Source organism: Vipera berus, assembly GCF_964194415.1.
Source record: "Vipera berus genome assembly, chromosome: 2".
In the NCBI taxonomy this organism is placed as follows: Eukaryota; Metazoa; Chordata; class Lepidosauria; order Squamata; family Viperidae; genus Vipera; species Vipera berus.
This window is the reverse complement of record NC_138203.1, coordinates 43,850,707-43,873,778: the sequence shown is the minus strand read 5'-3', so window position 1 is coordinate 43,873,778 and position 23,072 is coordinate 43,850,707. Positions and strand designations below refer to the sequence as shown.

General features: G+C 37.2%; 1 protein-coding gene across 1 annotated transcript in view; it reads left to right on the top strand.

The window, feature by feature from the left end:
• The window catches only part of LIX1 (limb and CNS expressed 1), a gene marked incomplete at its 3' end in the record, with an annotated part of 34,791 nt that continues 11,719 nt past the window's right edge, over positions 1-23,072 (top strand). Inside the window, exons 1-2 of the mRNA XM_081316433.1 lie at positions 1-204; positions 13,618-13,781. Of these exons, the coding sequence (XP_081172559.1) occupies positions 123-204; positions 13,618-13,781 (246 nt within the window). The 5' untranslated portion in view covers positions 1-122. The remainder of the gene's footprint in view (positions 205-13,617; positions 13,782-23,072) is intronic.

Sequence of the window (23,072 nt, the reverse complement as noted above, 5' to 3'; positions counted from 1 at the left end):
ATGTTGAAAGGGATTCCTTGGTAATCCAGTTCATCAATGAGCTGCATAAATTCAAGACAGGACTGGAAGAATTCTGGCATGTGGGCACTTTGTGGGGGCAGTCTGGAAAAAAGCAGCTCAAGATGGACAGAACTTTGGAATCTCTACAGCACATCATTTCTCAAGTCTTGCCGCACAGAGATCCTACGCTAGCATTTAAAGACTGTAAGTACCAAAGTTTCTACACTGCTGAGAGAAATTGCTGAAATCTGTAGGACAGAGACATTGCAAAGGTCTGTTCGCAATATCTTACGTACAGATTCAATATTGAGAAAGATTAAGAGACTCTATGGTATTTTACTTTCTATCAGTAGCATATTTGACTTTATATTAATTTACTGCTTTTAAAATAAGCCTCTTAGAATTCAACCAAAAAAAATCAACTGATATATGGTTTATTATATTGGGAAATACCTTTGTCTCTAGGTAGCTTTAATGTGTCTTATAAAAAGCTTATTGCAGAATATTAAGACTACATTGTGATCTTTATATGATATGATATATATAGTTTTGTGTCTGGGTGTTAATACATTTAATGCAATTCAGAATCTCAGTAAAATATGATTTTTTGTGATTAGTGTAATGTATTCATGCAGACACACAATTACTGCATGGAGCTTTTAGTTTGTAGTAAATTCTAAATTGGTGTTAGTATTTGTGCTGTGTTTATTTTTCCTATTAAAGTTTATACTATAATAAATTTAGCTCTAAAAATGCTAGATATCGGTATCTAAAAGCTCCCTTTCTTCTATGTAATCTGAGCTTGCTAGTTTTGACTCATGCTTCTAAATATTCAAACATGAACTCTCTTTTTTTAAAGACTAAGTATTTTACATCTGAAAGAGGATCGGGATCCTGCAATCCTAAACTCTGAAAAGTAAAATTCTCGGAACACTACAGAAAATCAGTTTTAAGCACTTTGCGAAAAATGTCCTAGACTTATTTAAGAATGTTCCATCACCTTCTTTAATATCACTTTTTGTTTACTGTGAGTGTGAGGTGGAGAGACAATGGAGAGAGAGAGAGAAAGAGGAATAGTCAGTTATCCTAAATTTCACATTTTTTCCCCAGAATTAACATTTTTAAAAGTAGCTAATCTTGAAATATGTTACTAAACATTAAGGATATGCTTAATTCTTACGTTAAATGACACTGCACAGAATGATTCTTTCTAAACTGAATGGCATTAGTGCTTGAAATAAGCAGCTGGCAAAGAACAGTTATGTATTTTGTTACTGCATACAGAGTTTGTCAGAAATCAACAGTTATATAAACAAACATGAACAGAACTTCCTTAGCCCACCCAGAAGAAAAGCTCCCTCCTGTTGCAACCATCCTACGTTAGACTGAGTTTTTTTTTTACTCTGAAACCTTGTAGGAGCAGATGCATCTTATAAAGCAAGAAGCATTGGGTGAATAAAAGATGGGAAGCTTTCTTTCCCCTTCTTTGTGGTGAATTCCTGAAAATCATCTGGCAAGGTTTTGATTGAAAGTATATTTACTGGCCTCTCAGATGGTTACTGTGACCACCCACAGATTATAGGGTGAGAAAATGGCTATAATAAACCAGAAAAAGCACATGTCAAACAAGAAGGGTTTAAAATATCATTTTAATGGAATCTTACCACAAAAGTGGAGCCAATCATCAAAAAAGTACTTTAGCAATCTTCGCACTCTTTGATTATGTCGTTACTTCTTATTTGCTGTGTTATGAACTGACAGCTCTAAATCACTTCTAAAGTAGAAACTACCTTTTAGTACAGCAGGGGGTTTGAGAAATCTGGTAATCATATTTCAGTATAGGTGGCAAGTTTCCTAAACTTGAAAATGAATGTGGAATCCAGTTATAAGTTACAAGTTCTACAGAGTACTGCAGAAGTATTCAGAATACTCTACAGGGAACTGAAAAGTAATGGGACCTCATCAAGCTATTACTTAGTCTCCAGTTGCCCCTCAGGTTTTCAGGCATCTTATGTTATGGATCTTTAAAGCGTGCTCTTTCTTTGGTAATTATATTTACTAAGGGCAGATTTACATTTTGTATCCCACAATTTATATTCTGTGTTTATATATATACTGCTCAAAAAATAAAGGGGACACTTAAACAACACAATGTACTGTATTTAATAGGATGTCTTATTTTGTGTTTATATATATATATATATATATATATATATATATATGTATGTATGTATGTATGTATGTATGTATGTATGTATGTATATGTATATGTGTGTGTGTGTGTGTGTGTGTGTGTGTGTGTGTGTGTGTGTGTGATAATAATAAGTTGGAAGGGACCTTGGAGGTCATCTAGTCCCACCCCCTGCTCAGGCAGGAAACCCTATACCATTTCAGGCAAATGGCTGTCCAGTCTCTTCTTAAAAACTTCCAGTGTTGGAGCATTCACAGCTTCTGGAGGCAGGTTGTTCCACTGGTTAATTGTTCTAACTGTCAGGAAGTTTCTCCTTAGTTCTAGGTTGCTTCTCTCCTTGACTAGTTTCCATCCGTTGCTTCTTGTCCTGCTTTCAGGTGCTTTGGAGAACAGCTTGACTCCCTCTTCTTTGTGGCAGCCCCTGAGATATTGGAACACTGCTATTATGTCACCCCTCACCCTTCTCTTCGTTAAACTACACATACTCAATTCCAGCAACCGTTCCCTATATGTTTTAGCCTCCAGTCCCCCAATCATCTTTGTTGCTCTTCTCTGTACCCTTTCTAGAGTATCGACATCTTTTTTACATCGTGGTGACCAAAACTGGATGCAGTATTCCAGGTGTGGCCTTACCAAAGCATTGTAAAGTGGTATTAGTACTTCACTTGATCTTGATTCTATCCCTCTGTTAATGCAGCCTAGCACTGTGTTGTGTATGTATGTATATGTGTATATGTATGTATGTATGTATGTATATGTATATGTATTTAAAAAGTGGTACTATCACTTGTTTATGGGATATCACTAGTGGAAGAATTTGCTAGTTATATTATCAAAGAAAATCAAGATGGGAAAATCAGTTTGGTAAAGATTAGTTTGGTGACAATGTCAGTGGAATTACCTTCCAATTCTTTTATTCTGTTAAAGGTTTCTTGTTATAAATATTGGTACTATATAGAGAGACATCTACAGTATGCAGGACAAAATATATTTCTGCCATTGTTCTGTGTGTAATCAGTTTTAGATAATACCTGAATAGGAGTTACAGCTTAGTGTGGTGTATGCATCGTTTAAATGTGCAAAAAATGTCTCTTTCAACTTGGCGCTTTGGGCATAGTGATCTCAGAATCCATCATCTAACCCGGATATTGACATGCTAGCTGAAAATTCCAGGAAGTATCCTAATGCAACAGGAGGACAACAAGTTGGAAAGACAGCCTCTGACTTATGGGAATGTTGTTAATTTATCTAAAAATACCAGAGACAAGTTACCAGCCAAGCCCTTCATTCATATTCTAGTATGGCTCTGGACTAGCTTGACTAATTACTGGTAGTCCTCAACTTATCTGTCACTAAGCAACTGTTCAAAGTTATGACAGATCTCTCTAAAAGGTATTTACAACTGGCTTCCGAAGTTTCAATGGCTGCCCCCGCCAGGCATATGACTGCATTTCAGGTGTTCAGCAACACAGTTGTTTGCAGCATCATATTGTCACATGACCATGATTTTAAAAAATTTTTTTATGGAAACTGACATTTGCTTCCAGTTTTCGGTGAAAATGCCCTTAGCGAACAATTGCTTTGCTTAATGACAGTGGACTCACTTAATAACCATTATGATTCACTTAATGATCACTGCAAAACAGGTAGTAAATTCTGGTTGGTCATATGATGACCCATTATATGGCCATCACTACTTATGACCATAATGGACAGGTTCCATTATGGTCATAAGTCAAAGACCATCTGTAATCAATCAGCAGCTGTTTCAAATTGAAAATAAATAGGAAGCCATGTGCTTTTTCTCTTCTCTTCTTTACAGGGACTTTTCATGAATCTGTGTGTATGGTTGGGTTGATAGAAGAAATATATGTTGGTAGACAGGTAAAGACACCTGTATAGTTGTCAGGGTCCTAAATGTTGCTCACCTATACAGTAGAAAAAAAACATTATTGTCTCCTTTTTCCCCCCACACCAGAACAATTTGAATTCAACCCATTAGGGAAATATCTATGGAGATTCTCAGTCATTCAGGTCATGGTTGTCCCAAATGTGCTTTTTCAAAAGGCAACTGGACTTCCTTTGTTGTTTCTTGAAAACATTTCATTTCTCATCCAGGAAGCTGCTTCCGTTCTGACTGAATGGTGGCAGATGGAAGGATTTATATTCCTTGCAGTCATCCGGTCGTTAGCACTCTTTCTGAGAGTTGTTGAGGCCACTTGGAGTTTTATCTATTCTCTCAGGGTCCCCTGTATAGTGCAAATGAGTGTGGAACCTTCTTGGAATTGCTGAAAGGACAATGTTGTAAACAGGAGATAGATGGTGTTGTATCCCTCCTCCTCTGTTGAGAGAGACCTGTTCAGTCTTAATGTAGATGGCCTCTTTGACCCCTTTTTCAAATTAGTGGTTCTCTCTGTCTACATTCCTTGCTTCTCTAGGTTGAATCTGCTCACCTCTAGAAATCAGAGAGTTTTCCTGAGGTTATCATCACTGAAAGAATCACACTACTACTTAGGACTCAAGCTTTCTTGATGTTAGTGCCCCCGCCTTTGAGGCACCCTACCACCCGTTATTCAAATCTCATCTTTATCAAGCTTCCAATCCAAAGAGTTGTAAATGTAGTCTAGGAGGACATTTTGGAATAAATGAAGACCTTAAAGAGAGATGTATTGTTTTGTTTGTCATTGATACTATTTACTTGGCCCTATTATTATGAAGAATGCACTTGGCTGGACATGTGCTCTGTGACATCTAGCAAAGACCGCAATCCATTGGATACCACCAGATGGTCGGACAAAAAAAAAAAGGCCAAACAAAACCTGGTGCCAAACATTTCAGCAAGACATGAAAAACATCAGTCTTAAATGGAAGGATATGAAGATTGTAGGTGCGGATTGAAGCTTTTAGAGTATGCTTGTAGCCCAATGTGCTTAGCACAGGACATAAAAGAAAAAATATTATTATATTAATCCTATTCATTTTAGTTTGCTGTAAGCCAATGAAAAGCTTTTGGTGATGATTGGCATATGCATAAAAGTAAATAAACTGTTTTGCTTTTGTTGTTATTCCTGTACCTATATAGCTATTGCAGTATGCATTTTTCTCTTCATTTCATTTAATATGTATGTGCAGAGCTGAGAATACTTTTTGCAGCTTCAGTGTGAGGTATTGGTTAAATTATAGCCCCTAATGGGAGGCAGCTGCCAGAAGGTGAACATTAAAGTTATGTATGTTTAAATTATCTAATTTTACTTATTACATGCTGCAGATTGATTGAGGAAATGGAAGGCAATTTTAGTAGCCTTGCATTAAAGAATCTTCCTTTAAAAAAAAAGAGGGTGAGGGGATCTTGAATATATACTAAACTCCAAAGGACTGTTATTTTTCCTACTCAATAGTCAAACGGTTATTTAATATTAATCTGACAAGTTAAATAAAACAACCTTTCTGTTGAAAAGTCTTTACAATTGACGAAGCAGAAAATATACACTGCTTGTCTTCTTTATAAATGGTTTTTTACTTGTGACCATGAAAGAGTATTAGGATTCTGTCTCAATACCAGACACAGCTAGAAAGGCTGCAACAGGCTTCTGCCCTAACATTCCTTCATCAGTTCTAACAATTCATTCCTCAGCTTTGGGTGGCTTCCTTCACTTCTGTGTGGTCTCTTTATTGCAATTTAAACCTGAAACTATTATCTTCTTTGCCTCTTTGATGCTTTACATAGCCAATGTAAGTCTATTAATTTTGCTGATTTCCAAGGGGCCCACTTCCACTTGATTGGTAAGGCCACTGACCTAGGAATAAACCTCCGCTGAAAACAACATTTTTTGCAAGCAGTCCTAAACAGAACTATTCCAAAGCAAGGATGTTCTTGGTGGTGTATTATTTTATCAACAAGAACATAAGGGAAAGGAAAGGATAGGTTCCAGGTTACATGCTCGTTAAAAGAAATATTTTTCATTAAAAAATAAATCTTTCCCAAAATCTAGTGAAAAAAAATCAAGCAATCATTTTTATGCGTTCTCTGTTTTGTAATGAATGGTCAAGAATAAAGATACTTGTCCTTCAAAATATGAAAGCCTTGTAGTGACACTGCTTGAAAATAGATAGATAGGTAGCTAGGTAAGTAGATAGGTAGGTGAGAGAGAGAGAGATAAAGATATGGAGAGAGAGGGAGGGAGGGAGGGAGGGAGGGAGGGAGAGAGAGAGAGAGAGAGAGAGAGAGAGAGAGAGAGAGAGAGAGAGAGAGAGAGAGAGAGAGAGAGAGAGAGAGAGAGAGAGAGAGAGAGAGAGAGAGAGAGAAGCTAATTTTCTTGGTCTGCAGAATAATTTTGTTTTCCTAATTCACACATCTTGTTCCCCTTCCATATTGAAACTGCAAGCCCAATTTGTATATGGCAGCATAGTGCACAGGAAGAATGTCACAGAGATGAATAAATGTCATGACTGGAGGGCCAACAGAAACAGAGAATCCATGACCAGAAATCCATTGGTTTCTCTACTGGAAAAGCAGTCATGCTGTAATGGTTCTTCAGCCATTAATATTGACCATTTCATCATTTCTTGTTCTATAAATCGAAGCACATTGATAATTTGTGTGTAAGTAGCAATAAACAAATTGTACAAAACCATAATGAAGTCTGTTTGTCTTTATCTTTCTAAAATAAATGATGCACCAATTATGGCTTAGATTAATGGGTAAACTAAGGGCACTATCGTGTGTGCGTGTGTGTGTGTGTGTGTGTGTGTATGTATGTATTATGCATGTCCTAGCTTTGTGAATGCAGTCAAAATAAATAAAATACAATTTGAGATATACAGGATGTGATGTACAATCACAATTGAGCCCAAAATTTGTCTTATTAAGTGAGACATTTGTTAAGTGAGTTTTGCCCCATTTAATGACCTTTCTTGCTACGGTTGTTGAGTGAATCACTGCAGCTGATAACATAGTAACCCGGTTGTTAAGTGAATCTGGCTTCCCCATTGATTTAGTTTGTGAGAAGGTGGCAAAAGGTGATCATATGATTTTAGGACACAGCAACGATCATAAACATGAACCAGCTGCCAAGCATCTGAATTTTGATCGCATGATCATGGGGATGCTTCAAAGATCATAACTGTGAAAAATGGTCATCAGTCACATTTTTCAGTGCCTTTGTAACTTTGAATGGTCACTAAACAAATTGTTGTAAGTTGAGGACTACTTTTACTTGCCTGTTCGGCAATTTTTGGCCAATTCATCTGATTACAGCTTGTGCATCAGAATGGGTGGAGTATAAATGTCTCATTTTCAATTCCATTTCTTTCAACTTTTAAAAGAAAAAGAAGTGCTATTAAAAATATCAGCCCCAAACTTTCAAGGGCAGTCAGACCAGACAATCCTAGGCTTTAAGAACAAATAGATTAGGTAGTATCCCTTAGTGCTGATCAGAATTCAATTTTGTTAATTTTCTGTATCAGATCTTAATTCTACTATCTACTACTATGAAATCACCTGTTTTCTATTTTAGTTTTTGTTTACTTGGATCTCCTTGCTCTTCTGAAAGGTAATCAACAGCCTTTCCCTAATCAGGTACCTTTCTAATTCTTTGGGACAGCGAATCTAGAAAGTTAATCTTACTGGTAGTTCTGGCAGTCTGAATTGCTCCAGGATGAAGAATGCTTTTTGATAGAGTTGGAGATTGTCCATTAGATTACCCATAACAGGATTGCAAAACAAAACTAACTACAAGATTAGCATTATGTTATCCTTATATAAAGCTCTTCAGTATAGCCAGACTATACACATTTTTGAAGTAGCTATCATTATTTTGATGGACGACATGAGACAAGAAGAAAATAAGAATATAAAATGCATGTAGTTTCAAAAACATTTAGAACCTATTCTACAGCAATGGGATTTTTCATCAGAAATTGCATTCTGTTACCACTCAGCTATGTACTAAAGATAGCTATCAAACACTCTTGCTTCCATTAAATTTTAAATGGATCTAAAACAGGTGAGGTCAGCTCAAAGCTAGTTTGAAAGCACATTACTTTGTTGTAACGGAGATCAAGAAGCTAAAAGGAAAAATGTACACAACTGATACTTTGAATATCACATTTGAGGTTTGCTTTGAGGTGTGTTGGTTGACTATGATATGCAATGGAGGTAGAGTTTTTGTGATATTTTTCTATGCATGTTACCATTTTAATTTACTCTTTTACCCCCAAAACCATTTATTTCCTGACAGTGTGAGCTATTTGACAACAGAAATATTAAGAAAGATATGATTTAATTATTACTTTTATATTCTGTTGAATACATACATACATATACATACATATATGTATATGTGAAGGGATGCGGTGGCTCAGTGGGTTAGGACGCTGAGCTTGTCGATCAGAAAGTTGGCAGTTTGGCAGGTCAAATCCCGAGTGCCGCATAACAGAGTGAGTGCCTGTTATTCGTCCCAGCTTCTGCCAACCTAGCAGTTCGAAAGCACGTAAAAATGCAGGTAGAAAAATAGGGACCACTATGGTGGGAAGGTAACAGCGTTCCATGCGCCTTTGGCGTCTAGTCATGCCGGCCACATGACCATGGAGACGTTCTCGGACAAGCGCTGGCTCTTCGGCTTTGAAACAGAGATGAGCACCATCCCCTAGAGTCAGAAACGACTAGCACGCATGTGCGGGGGAACCTTTACCTTTATGTATATGTGTATACATACACACACACACACACACACACACACACACACATAATCTCAGAAGGCTGGGAAGAAACATATTCTCTAATCTTAATAAAATTTAAATTAGGTCCAGTTGTCTTTATGATTAAGAGGAAGAGAACATGTGGATTTTAACTAAAATTATCCAAACAAGAGGCATGTGGAAACCGCACTTTCAACCCAGAAGATACTGGCTTCCTTGAGTTATATTCCATGGACAGGAGAAGGAGATGTAGGAATCTGAATCCTGACTTCGCTATAAGTAGATTTTTTATTTAATATGCAGCAGTTGCTGGGATTACTTCATAATAGCTTCATTAGCTGTTTTACAATAAATCTAATCAGAAGTTCTTGTAGTCTGTATATCTTGTTTCCAGTTCATCTTGTTAAGAAAAGCACTAATCTCACAGGATATGATCAAGAATTATTCTCTCTAAATCCAGAGTGCAAGACATGGAATTCTGTAATGGATTTAAGTTTTATTTATTCATTCATGACAGGAGCATCACAATTAAAATAAGGCACTATATGACATAAAATTTAAAACATAAAATACAAGATTAAAATGTGTACAAATTAAACAGGTCTTGCCCCAAAACTAGCAACATTAATTGTGTTCTGTCATGCTGCCATGAGGAATGGATTCAAGTGATAGTAAGTCAAGACAGATTCCAACTGAATGTTAAGGGGGAAAATTTTCCCCAAAACTAAGAATAGTTCATCAGTGAAACCAGTTTTCCAGAAAGATGGTAGCCTGTCTTTCCCTGGAGATGTTCAAATACAAACTGGATAGCCATTACATTTGTTTTAAACTGGATTCATGCACTGAATAATAGGTTGGCCTCAATGACATACTCTGCCTCTTCCAACTTCCAAATCTGAAACATTGAAATAATTATTGAAGTTCTATTTTAACTAATCAGCTTTTCTACCTTGAATGAAAAATGCCAGTCTATGTGAATACTTCAGAAACAGAATCATACTTAGCAATGCTTTTTTTTCTTTAAAAAAAAGGTGCCAGAACTCAGAGGTGCTGTCACTGGGAGCGATACCGGTGTCTTGCAATGGCGTTGCCACCCGTCCTTTGCACCCCCACCCCTGGAACTTGTTCACTTACTGTCCCATCGCTTCCAAATGCAGTAAGTGAGTGAGCAAGCAAGTGGCGTTTGGAAGCGTTTGGAAGCGATGGGGCAGTAAGGAAGTGTGTGAATGAGCAAATGGCATTTGGAAGAGACAGGGCAGTAAGTGAGTAAGTGAACGAGCAAATGGAGTTTGGAAGCAATGGGGCAGTAAGTGACCAAGCGAGCAAGAGGCCTTTGAAAGAGAGAGTGAATGGGGAAGAAACGGAACGAGGTGCCTTTGAAAGAGATGGAGAAGTGAGTGTGAGCGACGGGAGGCTTTTGTGAGCAAAGTGTGAGTGGGTGGGGGGCTTTTGCGAGTGAAGGGTGAGAGAAAAAGGGAAAAGTGAGGGGGAGAAGGGAAAAAGAAAAGGCACTGACTTCTGACTTCCTCTGTTGCAGGAGTAGAAGGAAGCATTAACATTGAACCTCAACTTTTTGCTTTTCTATAATATTATAAACTAGCCATTTCTATAACAATAAATGAATCTAACCAATGAAACCCAAAATACCCCCCCCCTTTTTTTTTAGTCATCAAGTTTTTGACACCTTGTTAAGCACTAGTGGTGCTTGAATATTGTCATGTCCTAAAAGTGCTACAATTTCTGAAAAGGTTGAAAAGCCCTGATGTAAATGCAGCCTTAATTGTTTATTGCCATCCTATTTGCAAATAATATCTTTCTTACCTAGTTGAGATGGTATAGTTGGGCAGCAGGGAGGGGTGCAAAGTTCCTGCCTTCGCTGCAGACAACTTGCCTGTGCAACGTTTGCTGACCAGGTCTTTTGGTGTGCTCAGCAGCAATTCCTATTGGATTTCGAAAGCCAATAGGCCAGGTGTAGGCAACCTTGGCTCTTTTATGACTTGTGGACTTCAACTCCCAGAAGATGTTACATAACATAACATCAACTGGAAGATGTTAAACTGTCCTTCTGTTTCTTTCCTTCCCAAAAAAATGTGTTAATGAGTCCTCTCTAAGCTCTACTGATCAGCTTGTCCTGGACTGTTTTGCCGCAAAACGGAATGGTTTGCAAGTTGCAGTTGAGACAGCCCATCTCATTTTAGATATATCACATATAATTGAAGATTGTAATTAGTTGCGTGTGCACGTTCAGCAAGTGTGATGTATTTGTGCTGGCATTTCTAGGCCTCTTTCCAACCACATCCAGAAAAATTTGTAACAAACATTGGAATTCTGAAGGCCATGTTTGGTATTTCCCAGCAATCTGTTACTGGAAGGAAAAAGCAATCCCTGCTGCGTTACTGATCACAGAGAAGCATTTGCATGTATGCAGGTATCCTTCGGGTGCCATAGTTATGGATGAGAAAAACTGGTTGCAAAGTTGGCATTTCTGGATGTAATACAGATATTTTGGACTTATATTTGTTTCTTTGTATGTCTGATATTTTTAAAAAGGCATATGCTAGTGACTATGCTTATGCACATATGTAACATCTTTTGCTAGGATACATGACCACTGCTTGTCCAGAATATGAAAAGTGGAAGATTGTGATTAAACAAAATTTTAATGTACAGATAATACCACCAGAAATTATTTTAGCCTTTTTAATAAATGTTGTTATTGTTGTTGAGCTCACCATGGACCCAGATTGTTGGGGGCAATTAAGCTGACTTTGTAATAATGCCGCTTGGGGTGTGTGTGAAAGCCCTAATAAGCAGGCATATACATAGAATGAAGGCTACTGCTAAGCTTGTAAGCCGCCCTGAGTCTTCGGAGAAGGGCGGGATATAAATGGAATTAAAATAAAAAAATTAAAAAATCATATATTGTTATGTATATACTAGGTTAATTATTTAAAGACTGAAGTGCAATATAACTAGATTCTGAATAATCTATTTTTCAAAACACACAACAGTCCAAATAGTAAAAATAAAGTCCAAATTAAGAATATTTCATTTTTAAGAATTGTTTAATTTAAAGTGTAATAGAAAAGTTGTAATAGAAAAGGGACATGGTGGCTCAGTGGGTTAGGACGCTGAGCTTGTCGATCAAATGGTCGGCAGTTTGGTGGGTCGAATCCCGAGTGCCACGTAGCAGAGTGAGCGCCTGTTACTCGTCCCAGCTTCTGCCAACCTAGCAGTTCGAAAGCACGTAAAAACCTAGAGTTGGAAACGACTAGCACGCATGTGTGGGTGAACCTTTACCTTTACCTTTAGTTGTAATAGAGCAGGGCTTTTCAACCAATGGTACTGGTACCACCTGTGGTACATTGGCACCTGGTAGGTGGTATGCAACCATCCTAGAAAAGTGGTAGCCAGGGAGGGGAATGAGCTGAATTGGTGGCAGCACTGAGAGATGGCTGGAGCTGCAGGGCTGTCAAGGCTCAGTGGAAGCACCAGGATCAGTGCCAGGCTTCAGCTGGAGCTCGGCACTGATCCCGGCACATCTGCTAAGCCCAGAAGAAGCACCGATCAGGTGGAATGTTGCAGCATCTCCAGGGTCTTGTGATTTACATTCAGATGCTTGACAATTGATCCATATACATATGATGGTCACAGTGTCCCAGGGTCATGTGAAGTGACCAAAACCTGCTGCAACCACCCAACAAATGGGGGGAATAAAAACCAAACACCCCACCACCCCACCCCTGCTGCCAATCCTCAACAGAAATGCTCACAACAATGAAAACCTTGGACAGGAAGAAGAGTGCTGCCAGGCGGGTGGGCAAGTGTCTTTCTCGGCTGTGGCTTGGGGAGCACTTTTTCCAGTGCCATTGTAACTTTGAACAGTCACTAAGCAGACTGTTGTAAGTCGAGGACTACCTGTACTTCATCAGTTTTTCCCTCTTTTTTTTTGGTCATCAAGTTTTTGACACCTTGCTAGGTGACTAGTGGTACTCAGATATTGTCATATCCTAAAAGTGGTACAATGGGTGAAAAGGTTGGAAAGCCATGTAATACAGTATGTACAAAAGATACTATTTTTTTTCTAGCATCAGCTAAATTAGACATATTACATTGAGAAAAATGTTTCTCATTTCTTTCCTGTTACCTTTATTGATTTCCTTGCAGAGATGTTAACATAGGAATAGATTATTTTGTTATCTAATTTTACCTTCCAAAAGACAGAAGCAGATGAAAAATGTGAGGTTCTTTCCTGTTGGCTTTTTTGAATTAGCTGTTTTAGATTCTAAAAGTTTAGTTCCTAAAGAAGTAACCTTGTAAATAATTTTAATGTCCTCTTCTAGTGCAGGGTTAGGCAACCTTGGCTTTTTTATGACTTCAATTCCCAGAATTCCTGAGCCAGCATGGCTCAGCTTGGAAACCTCTCTCTTTCCCCTCAGCGTGGCTGGCTCAGGATTTCTGGGAGTTGAAGTCCACGAGTCATAAAAGAGCCAAGATTGCCTACCCCTGCAATAGGCTTAGGAAAGCCAATGGAGGGGATTGAAGCTCCATGCATGTTCAGGTTGTCAAGATTGGGAACCCCTGACCTAGACAACTGCTTTCTAGCTACAGGTTGATCAGTTCAACAGCGGCGTAACTCTTTCTAAATATTTTGCTTTTAGTATAGTTAAAAGACAATTTTTAGGCAATGAATTGTGACTAAAACATTCACTCCTATATTTTGATAGTGAACGTTGTGGCAATACTTCAGGAATTCTGGGAGAACAAGCAGAAACAGAAAGGTGTATTTTCAAGTGAAGGCACTGTGGTATATGAGTCACTAAACTTACCCGGGCCTCCGTTTGTAAGTTATGTCACCCTGCCTGGAGGAAGCTGTTTTGGTAACTTTCAGGTAAGAATGTATACAGTAGTGTATTTAATGATGAAGTATGAAATATGGAAGAAATCTGGTTTATCATATAATGAGCTTATCAGAATTATGTCAACATCACGAGAGCCAAAGTGCCAATATATTTAAAAGGCAATATGGGAAAAAGATCAAATGACCTAGTGAAACCTATATGGAATTTCCCTTCCATTGGAAGCCTGGACTTTTTCCCTATCTGTTCCTCAAGGTCTCCCTATCTTCTGGAACAAATGCTCAGGAGACTTCAGAAGGGTGGAAGAATCAATGATATCATTGTCTCCCTTGCCCAGTTTGGTCTCTGGGATTCCTCAACTGGCCTCGAACCTCTTGGGGTTGGAGATAGTTTCATTTACAAAACAAATCATTGATACATCTAACAAAAATAGCAACATATGGAGGTCAGTTGCTAGACAGCTTTTTCAAAGGGAACATTGGCAGATAACAATCACCAACTGAATCCTTTAAATCCAAATATAATATTTGACCCCCTGTCATATGGCAGGCCAAAAAAGGGAACAGTCTTCACCTTCTTATCCATTTCATGTAGACATCTGATGGGATCTGACTTTTAAAAAAAATTCTTCCTAAAGTACAGTGTACAGTTTTCAAATTAACTAGAGTATTAGATTATTGGATCTAATACCTAATATTAGATCAGGTCAAGATCACAAAGCAGTCAAGAGTATGTCACATTTGAACAAAGCAAATATGGAAGCTATTCAAGTATTATAGTTTAAGCTTTCAACTTCAGTCCTTCTATATTCTCTCCCTTCACCCCAATGTCAAGCCACTAGCAGTTCAAATATTATATAATTCTATATTGTTTATTTCCAAATGTAGAATCATATATAAATAGTGATGAATATGAAATGTTCAAAAACCAGGAACCAGAAAGGTGCCTTCCTTTTTAAGAATATGTGTCTAAAAGAAACCTGTATACCACTAATATTCTTGTACCTGTAACCTTTAACTGGGTGAAACATTGCATCATAGGACAACCATTTTTGAACCAAGGTGCCTCAAATAAGCTAACTTACAGAATGTGTCCAAAATCTGGGTCCCATGACTCCTATTGAATTGAAAATTGGCAAATTTTATAAAACATTTTATACATAAAATTATGTATTTCGTGACACTAAAATTATCATAAAGTTTATAATGCAAAACATCATAAAACATTTCCCACACTGATATTTGACTGCTATAAGTTCAATATGGGCTGTTTTCAAAACAGGTACATCTCTGAATGTATTCCAATTTTTCCAGTAAAGGCAGTCCTGTACATTAGAAGTTCGGTTACTGTTGAAGGTATTGAGGAAACTGCTAAGGAAACATCTCTGAAAGGATGACCCAATGAGTCATGAATTGTCTAGCACACATCATAATAACAAATGAAAGTTACTCTTTACTGTAAATGCATTGTATTAACAATTCTTCTACCTTGATGCAAGTGGGATTGAATTATTTCTCTGAATTTGGAATAGTTGTAGTTTTGGCTACCAGGGATTTGCATCTAATAGGACAAACATAATGGGAAGATTGTCACTAGTTTTCCTTTAAAATTTTTCATAAAAACTATGCAATTACTACCTGTTATGCCACCATCACTGTATAATATTTCACTTTGCTTTGCTAACATTTGCAACTGCGTCAGTACTCCTTCTATTAGTCTCATCACCTAAACCAAGGGTGTCAAACTCGCAACGTCACATGACATGTCGTGATGTATCGTGACTTTTTTTCCATTGCCGGCAATAGGGTGGGCGCGGTTTCGCCATGTTGCATCCGGCCTGCAGGTCAGCAGTTTGACACCCCCTAATCTAAACTAATATCTCCTAAATGCATTACAAAAGAGCTGATGATACACTTTGGATGCTGTTAGTTGAAATGGAACATCCATTCTATTTAGCCTTCTTTATCGTAGATATGATTCATTACTGAGTTTATCAGTGGAAGTCTTGAAAGGGTAATTAGACTGATTAGACAAGATAAGCATTATGTGCTCTTTAGATGGGCACCACTACTTTTTTTTAAATAGATTGTTTCAGGAACAAAGTAAAGGGAGAAAAAAATCCTAATTGCAAGACCAATTTCCAAAAGAGGGAAGCGATAACACTGATTAATGGGTTGGCTTTTAATGTAACCCAATGCATAAGCCACCTGTCTCCTTTCCTACCTATGATACATTCTCAACAATAACAGTATACAGGCAGTATACTCTATTCCATTGACTAGGAATCAGACAAAGAGCTTGTGAGTATTTCTTTTGGGTGCATGTGAACTATCTTGCCAAGGTTTTTGCCACATCCGCTAATCCATTGATGTTACCTAATAGGATATGGGATTTCAGCATTAAATTTATCATCTTTTTTTAGTATTTGGATAAAAAGAAAAAAGCCTATTATAGCATTGCAATGGCTTCACATTAAGACTAGGAAGAATGACATAATTTTATTCTTAATAATTATAGTTAAATTAGCTCATATCTCAGCTAGAGTGCTTTTCCTAATTACGCGGTGGCTCAGTGGGTTAGGACGCTGAGCTTGTCGATCGGAAGGTCGGCAGTTTGGCGGGTCGAATCCCGAGTGCCGCGTAGCAGAGTGAGCGCCTGTTACTCGTCCCAGCTTCTGCCCACCTAGCAGTTCGAAAGCACATAAAAATGCAAGTAGAAAAATAGGGACCACTACAGTGGGAAGGTAACAGCGTTCCGTGCGCCTTTGGCGTCTAGTCATGCCGGCCACATGACCACAGAGACGTCCTCGGACAAGCGCTGGCTCTTCGGCTTTGAAACGGAGATGAGCACCGGCCCCTAGAGTCGGAAACGACTAGCACGCATGTGCGGGGGAACCTTTACCTTTACCTTTTATTGTGTTTAAGGATTTTTTTTAAAACAGAATCAATTAAAATATCTCTCATGCACATTTGAACAGTAGCTCTGAAAGGTCTGGGAGCAATGAAATTACCTGCCCTTCATGACTATGTAAAGTCCAAGAAATTCCATGGATCCATATAATTCTTATTTTCTTGATGCCTCTTATACCAGGCATTAGCAGAAAAATCCACCCATGAAAATGGTACTTCATTTTCCACTTACTATACAGGAGGGCAACCAGAGGCCTATCTGATAAGCTTTTGGCTCCCCTTTCACTGAACTCTGATGTCAACCCACTCATTACTCTAGCAGATGGTTTTGCTTTTTCACCAATACAAATGTCACTCACAAAAGTATTTACTTTCATAAACTGAAGAAATTTAATATATCTTTAATTTTAAATAGGGTTTAAATTTTCTTTTAACATTTAGGAAATAAAGAATTCTTGTAAAAGCCCTAATTAAAATTCAACTAGTATTGACATTAAGCTACAAGTTCCTACACTGCATCATTTGTGGGCATATTTACTAGGTATTAAACATGTATCTGCTTTAAGTTCATTCTAGATGTTTATATATATGATGTTATAAACAAAAAGTTTCTACAAGTTGTATATAGCAGTAATCAGCTAATGAAACCAGGAATCCCACCTCAAAGGTGATTTTATTGTTTGATCAATCAACCAAGAATTATTTCTTTATCAACCTCTATGTTGCCTCAAACACAGGAGTAACTCTGGGCAATTTCCTCTTTAGATTAAAACAACTTGAAAGTAATAAAATACAAAATAGTAAACAGCCATATATCAGAGAGAATAACCAATTCAAAATAATCATAACAATTGGGAATAAACTACAAAGGAGTAAATCACTGCACTGCACCTGAAGAACTAATTCAGTTGGGCCAAGATTCTATGAACCTCAGGGCACATGAAGCTTTAGAGAAGACACACCTTCAAGATTCCACAGGATGACAGCATTTTACTGTAGCAACTTGAAGCATGCAAGCTGATCCAGATTTTATTGGTCAGGCAGATCCCCCATAGGTAGCTAATTGCTAAGGCATGTAGACCTTTATAGGTGAGCCAACACTTTGAACTGTATTGTAATCAAAATGCCACTCCTATTCCATCAGAGGTCATCCACAAGTATGGTGAGTACCATCTTGGTGTTCTACTCAAACTAATGGGACTTTTTTCACCTATTTTTCACTTATTACTAAAAGTTCCTCTTTCATATTCTGTTTTTATCCAACAAACCTCCCCCCTTTTGTATTCTGTTTTTACCTGCTTAGGCACTAGCTAGGGACCTAAATTTATTTTAACTGGGTTCAAACTTATAACAACAGCTGAAAAGTGTCATCGTGTATGCATTTGTCTTCTATATGAGCGGTACACTGAACTATAAATTAAAAAGGAAAACTTTTAGACATAAATGTCAGTGCAGGAATCATTGTGCAGGCAAAACTCATGAAGGAACAATTAAATAGTAAATATGATCTTACTTCAAAAAAATCAAACATCTTACTCCAAAATCAATCTGACATGATTTACAATAATATAATGTATTGATGGGAAATTTTGATTCAGAGCATATGCTGTAGTTGAGGTGCCACTGACTATAATGCAATCTGTTTCACATTTTAGCTGAAATATGATCATGATAAATAATGTTCTAAGAGAAAGTTGAACTCTTTATTTAGATGAATTAAAGGAAACCTGAATATAAGATTCAGGGTTTGTATTACAGCTAAGAAAATGAAAAGTAGCCAATAGCTAGGTCAATTTATATCTTAAGATGCATGTTAAAGTTAATGCAGCAAAAAAAGAAAAGAAATGTTTCTAGAGGTTATTAAACTTTTGCATGTTTGCAGTTGAAAATTGCTAGGGAGAAGTGAAAGTAATATTACAGAGAAAAGACCAATATTTTATTTAAGGGATTGATCTAACAGTGTCATATTGGAAAGTATTGTTTTATACTTAACACTATATGTTTAGATTTTGTTTGTAATCCATGGAATTTTTTAAAACTATCTTGGGATTAGGCAAAGAATTATAATTCCAGGAAGATTATTTTTTCTAAACAGCAAAAGCTACTGGAGAGAAAAATAACCCTTCAACAAAAACTGATACTAGCAATCTTGAATTTTGAAGGAATATATTAGTGACTTTCACCTTAACCATAAGGCTTAGCCTCCCAACACACAGGAGTATTGCATTCAAAGGGCTTTTTGGTTATCAATCTATTTGATGATAGAGTACTTTGCAACACATTGATTTCTGAGAGACCAATCTTGTGAGCCATATTTTTCACAGATAGGTAGAAAATGCTTTCACGGATTTGAAGCATAACAAAGAGAAATGGGGTTAGAATTGCCTCAGTGTTCACAGAGTGTTTCATGAGGTCTTTTAGATCCCAGCAAAAGCATCTGGCATATTCCTTTATCAAATTTCACTGTCTCAAAACATGGGAAGCATCTGCAATGATATCTAAAGTTGATTGCAACTGCTAGGCACAACTTCAAAAGATCTTGTGAAGCATAAATATCATGAATGTTTGTTTAGCAGATAGCAAAAGGTGTACACACTACAATATTTCACCAATATCGGTGCTGAAGATTGATTCATGAAGCATCTTAAAGTTTGCATTTATTTATTTAAATGTATGTAGCTGCCCATCTCACAAAATGTGACTCTGGGAGGCATAAAGAATCAAATAACAACAAATATAAAAACAGACAATATATATATTTAAACTAGTAAAAAATCATGCTAATTATAGCTATCATAAGGGATAGAAAAAGAGACATCACAAAATAATACCTTTGCTGGCATGTGCTATTTGTACTTAAGTTGATAACTCCTTCTATCATGGTGACTGACCTGCCTTCTCAGCCTGCTCCTTAATCAGATTTCTTTCTGTTAAAAAGAGAATTAAAATGTGCCTGTTCACTCAAACCTTGTAGGCAAAGATCCTTAGATCACCCTAAGACCCAACAATATGTAGAAGCTCATATATCTTGTTGTATAGTAATACCTGATTTAAAAACCAAAATCCCTCTCAGGAAAAAAAAGAGACCACTGCAATTATTACTAGAATGTAATAATTTAATTTCTGGGAACAAGATACAAATATATAAAACACAATTTGGTGGAGGGTAACGTAATGAATACATTAAGGAACAAAATGCAAAGATTCTACATGAACAACCTTAAGGCTATTTCTGTCAGATATACTACAAGATAATTTTCTATCCCTCTTTATTTTAGTTTCTTCAGATTTTTATAAGCCTACTCTTTTCAAGAAGTGCCACCTATTTAGAACTGATAACCTAACCTTTTCCACTCCCTGAAGATTCATTCATAATTAGAAAAGAAAACAGTGCTGAAGCAATGTTTAAACTAAGTACTTTTAGCTTGAAATATATTTCTACAAAGCTTTGAGATATATAATAGATCTTCTGATACAACTTATTTATTTCTACACTAGGAAGAGCTCAGATTTATTATCCCCAGTTTATTGTGATTTACAGAAATCTTTAATCCACTGGCCATGGACAATCATCACCTAAAATATACAAACATGTGGTTTTCATCTTCTTCATTGTAGCCTTAGGTAACTTCCTGAAACCACATCCTTGGCTCTTAGAAGGCATATGCAATTGGGCCCCAGTCTCTGCCTTCTGTTTCTATCCAGTGATATTTTGTATAGCCTTCCTTTAATCTCCAAACTACATATAAGCTGCTGTGAGGATTGCAATAAATAAAGTCTTTCAATTATAGCCCCCAAACTGCATATTCTTCAGTTTCATTTAAATAAAAGGATTTGGGCAACTGAGTAGCTGTATCATATTCCCAAGTTATGCCTTCTTGGGTTTATGCCTTCTTTTAGGCAACCTAAATATATCCATAGACCTGTAAAATATTTTAAAAGATGCAACCATATTTCCAGTATTCAGGTTCAGTGGATCAAATAGCCATTAGGAAGCTCAGCTATGTGTGGAGGTGAAAAACAAAGATCTCATCATAGTTCTATGGTATTGCATTCTCATTTCTGCTGCCTCTCTGAAAGTAACTCTGGACAAAGAAGTGTCATAGCTCATTCTGATCTTCTTGAAGAAGCACAGCTCAAAGAAAGTTATTGGGAAAATGGGAAAGCACAATATTCACATATAAAATTCCTGTGATAGATGAATTATTTCTTATAAGGTCACTTTCTATGTTCCTTAGACAATGCAGGTGTAATGGGTTGGATCCAATTTTCCTTCCCATGGAAGTATAAACAGATGCTGACATTTTTGCTTTCTGTTCTCATTGCCATCTCTTCCATGCTTCCTTAATTATGAAACACTTCTCTGAGATGTCCTCATTTCTTTACATGACAGTTGACATATCCCCTAATCTTATATATGTAGTGGTGAGGATACTGGTCCATAGACAGGAATAGGAAAGCGAGCAAGTTCAACTTCCCTATATTCACTTTTGTTAAGAGATGGATCTAGATCTAATATTATCAAGTAGCAGTAGCCATAAGGATAGCAAAAGCTTACAAAGAAGATCAACACAACTGATACACAAACAGCATATTCATGGAACAAGCAGAGAGCTTTCAGTACAGCAAATATGCCTCTGCAATTTAGAATCCATTGGTTGCATCAGGCAAGCAGTAAATGGACACGTGATTCTGTTCCTCCCAAAGTCAATGTGAAAAGCAGCATTTTTCAGAAGATGCTTTACAATGAGAAGAGCCTGAAATAAATGGCAAGAGAATATGAGAACTTCTAGGATCACTTTTTGAATTTCTTGTTGGCTCAAATCAATTTCTACCCATTCTGCTTTCACAATTATAAGTAGTTTTGCCTGGATTTTAAGGAGCAATAGGATGGTGCATCTCCATTCAATTATGTGAATTGCCATTAAAGATATTTTAGATCCTTGTGGTTCCATCTCTCCTTTATCTATGGAAGAGATAGAAATTGTACTACTGTAAGAGTGTTAGTATCTTAGAGAAATCTAGAAGCAAAGACTGAAATATGGAGAATTGGGAATATCAGTTTAGAAAGCAAGAGAATGTGTATGAAAAGCTGTAAAACAGAAAACAAAAGATTCACTTTTCCATTTATTAATCTGGTCCATACTATGTACCCTTGAAAATAAAGTTTCACAGAGTGAGGATAAAACAGCAGTGCAGGATTTAACAGGATCTAGGCTATTAAGTCCCATTTGAAATCATCCTATAAAAAAATAGTAATTGGGACTGTAATGTATTGGCCTTTCTTATATGTGTAAGTGTTTGCTTATGTTGCACTGCTTGCTAATTGCTTGAACTCAACTGTTAAGTGCTAGTTCACGTGTATGCTTGTAACAGTTGCTAGCCGGCCCAGACTGGTTGTCTCCAGCTGGCTAAGTAGGTCTTTGGGCGGGAAACCTCTGCTTCAAACCTATTGGTCGCACCTATCAGCCAACCGTATAAATAGCTGCGCAGCAGCTCCCTTGTTGCTTCTGTTATGTCTGACCTTCAATAAAGCCTGTTGCTGTTTTGAACCTTCCGTCTCGCTCAATGCCTCCAAGAAACTGGCTACACAACAGGGACTACCCTAAATCCTATTGATTTCAATATATCTGTATTACTCATTGTACAATACATTACAGACTAAGGCTGGACACATGCAACGGATTGTCCACAGAGCTTCTAAAACTCTTCAGTTCCCATAAAAAAGGTAATCAAATTGTTTCGGATTTCAAAGGGAATCATAAGGAAATGTGTTTACTCTGCAGGAGCTTCTACTGTTTTTGTTCAGTCACTAAGACATGTCCAACTCTTCACAACCCCATAGGTCATAGCACACCAGGCCCCTCTATCCACCACTGTCTCCCAGAGTTTGCCCAAATTCATGTTCATTGCCTCAATGATACTATCTATACATCTCATTCTCTGCTGTCCCTTTCTTCTACTTTCAATCTTTTTCAACATCAGGGGTTTTTCCCCAATGACTCATCTCTTATTAGCTGGCCAAAGTATTTGAGCTTAGCTTCAGGATCTATCCTTCCAAAGAACAGTCAGGATTGATTTCTTTTAGGAATAACTTCTATAATCAATTATTAATGCAGTTTGTCAGTCAGGCTGGTGGTGAGAACCATTTAAAAATTATACTGTATTGGACTTCTTTTAGGCTGAAAACACCCACACAACAAATTACCAAATTCCTTGACATTCTGCAAAGTCCACCTTGCCCAGCCAGCCCTCAGCTGCCTGGAAATTTTCCCCTTTGCCTTATATACTTGGTTCCTGAACCTCATTTATATTGCCATTCCATTGTCCTGACTTAAAAATATGTGTTCCTACCTAATGCTGAATATTGAAATTTCTTTCATAGTTGTAGAGTATCAGCTGTAAACAGTTTGG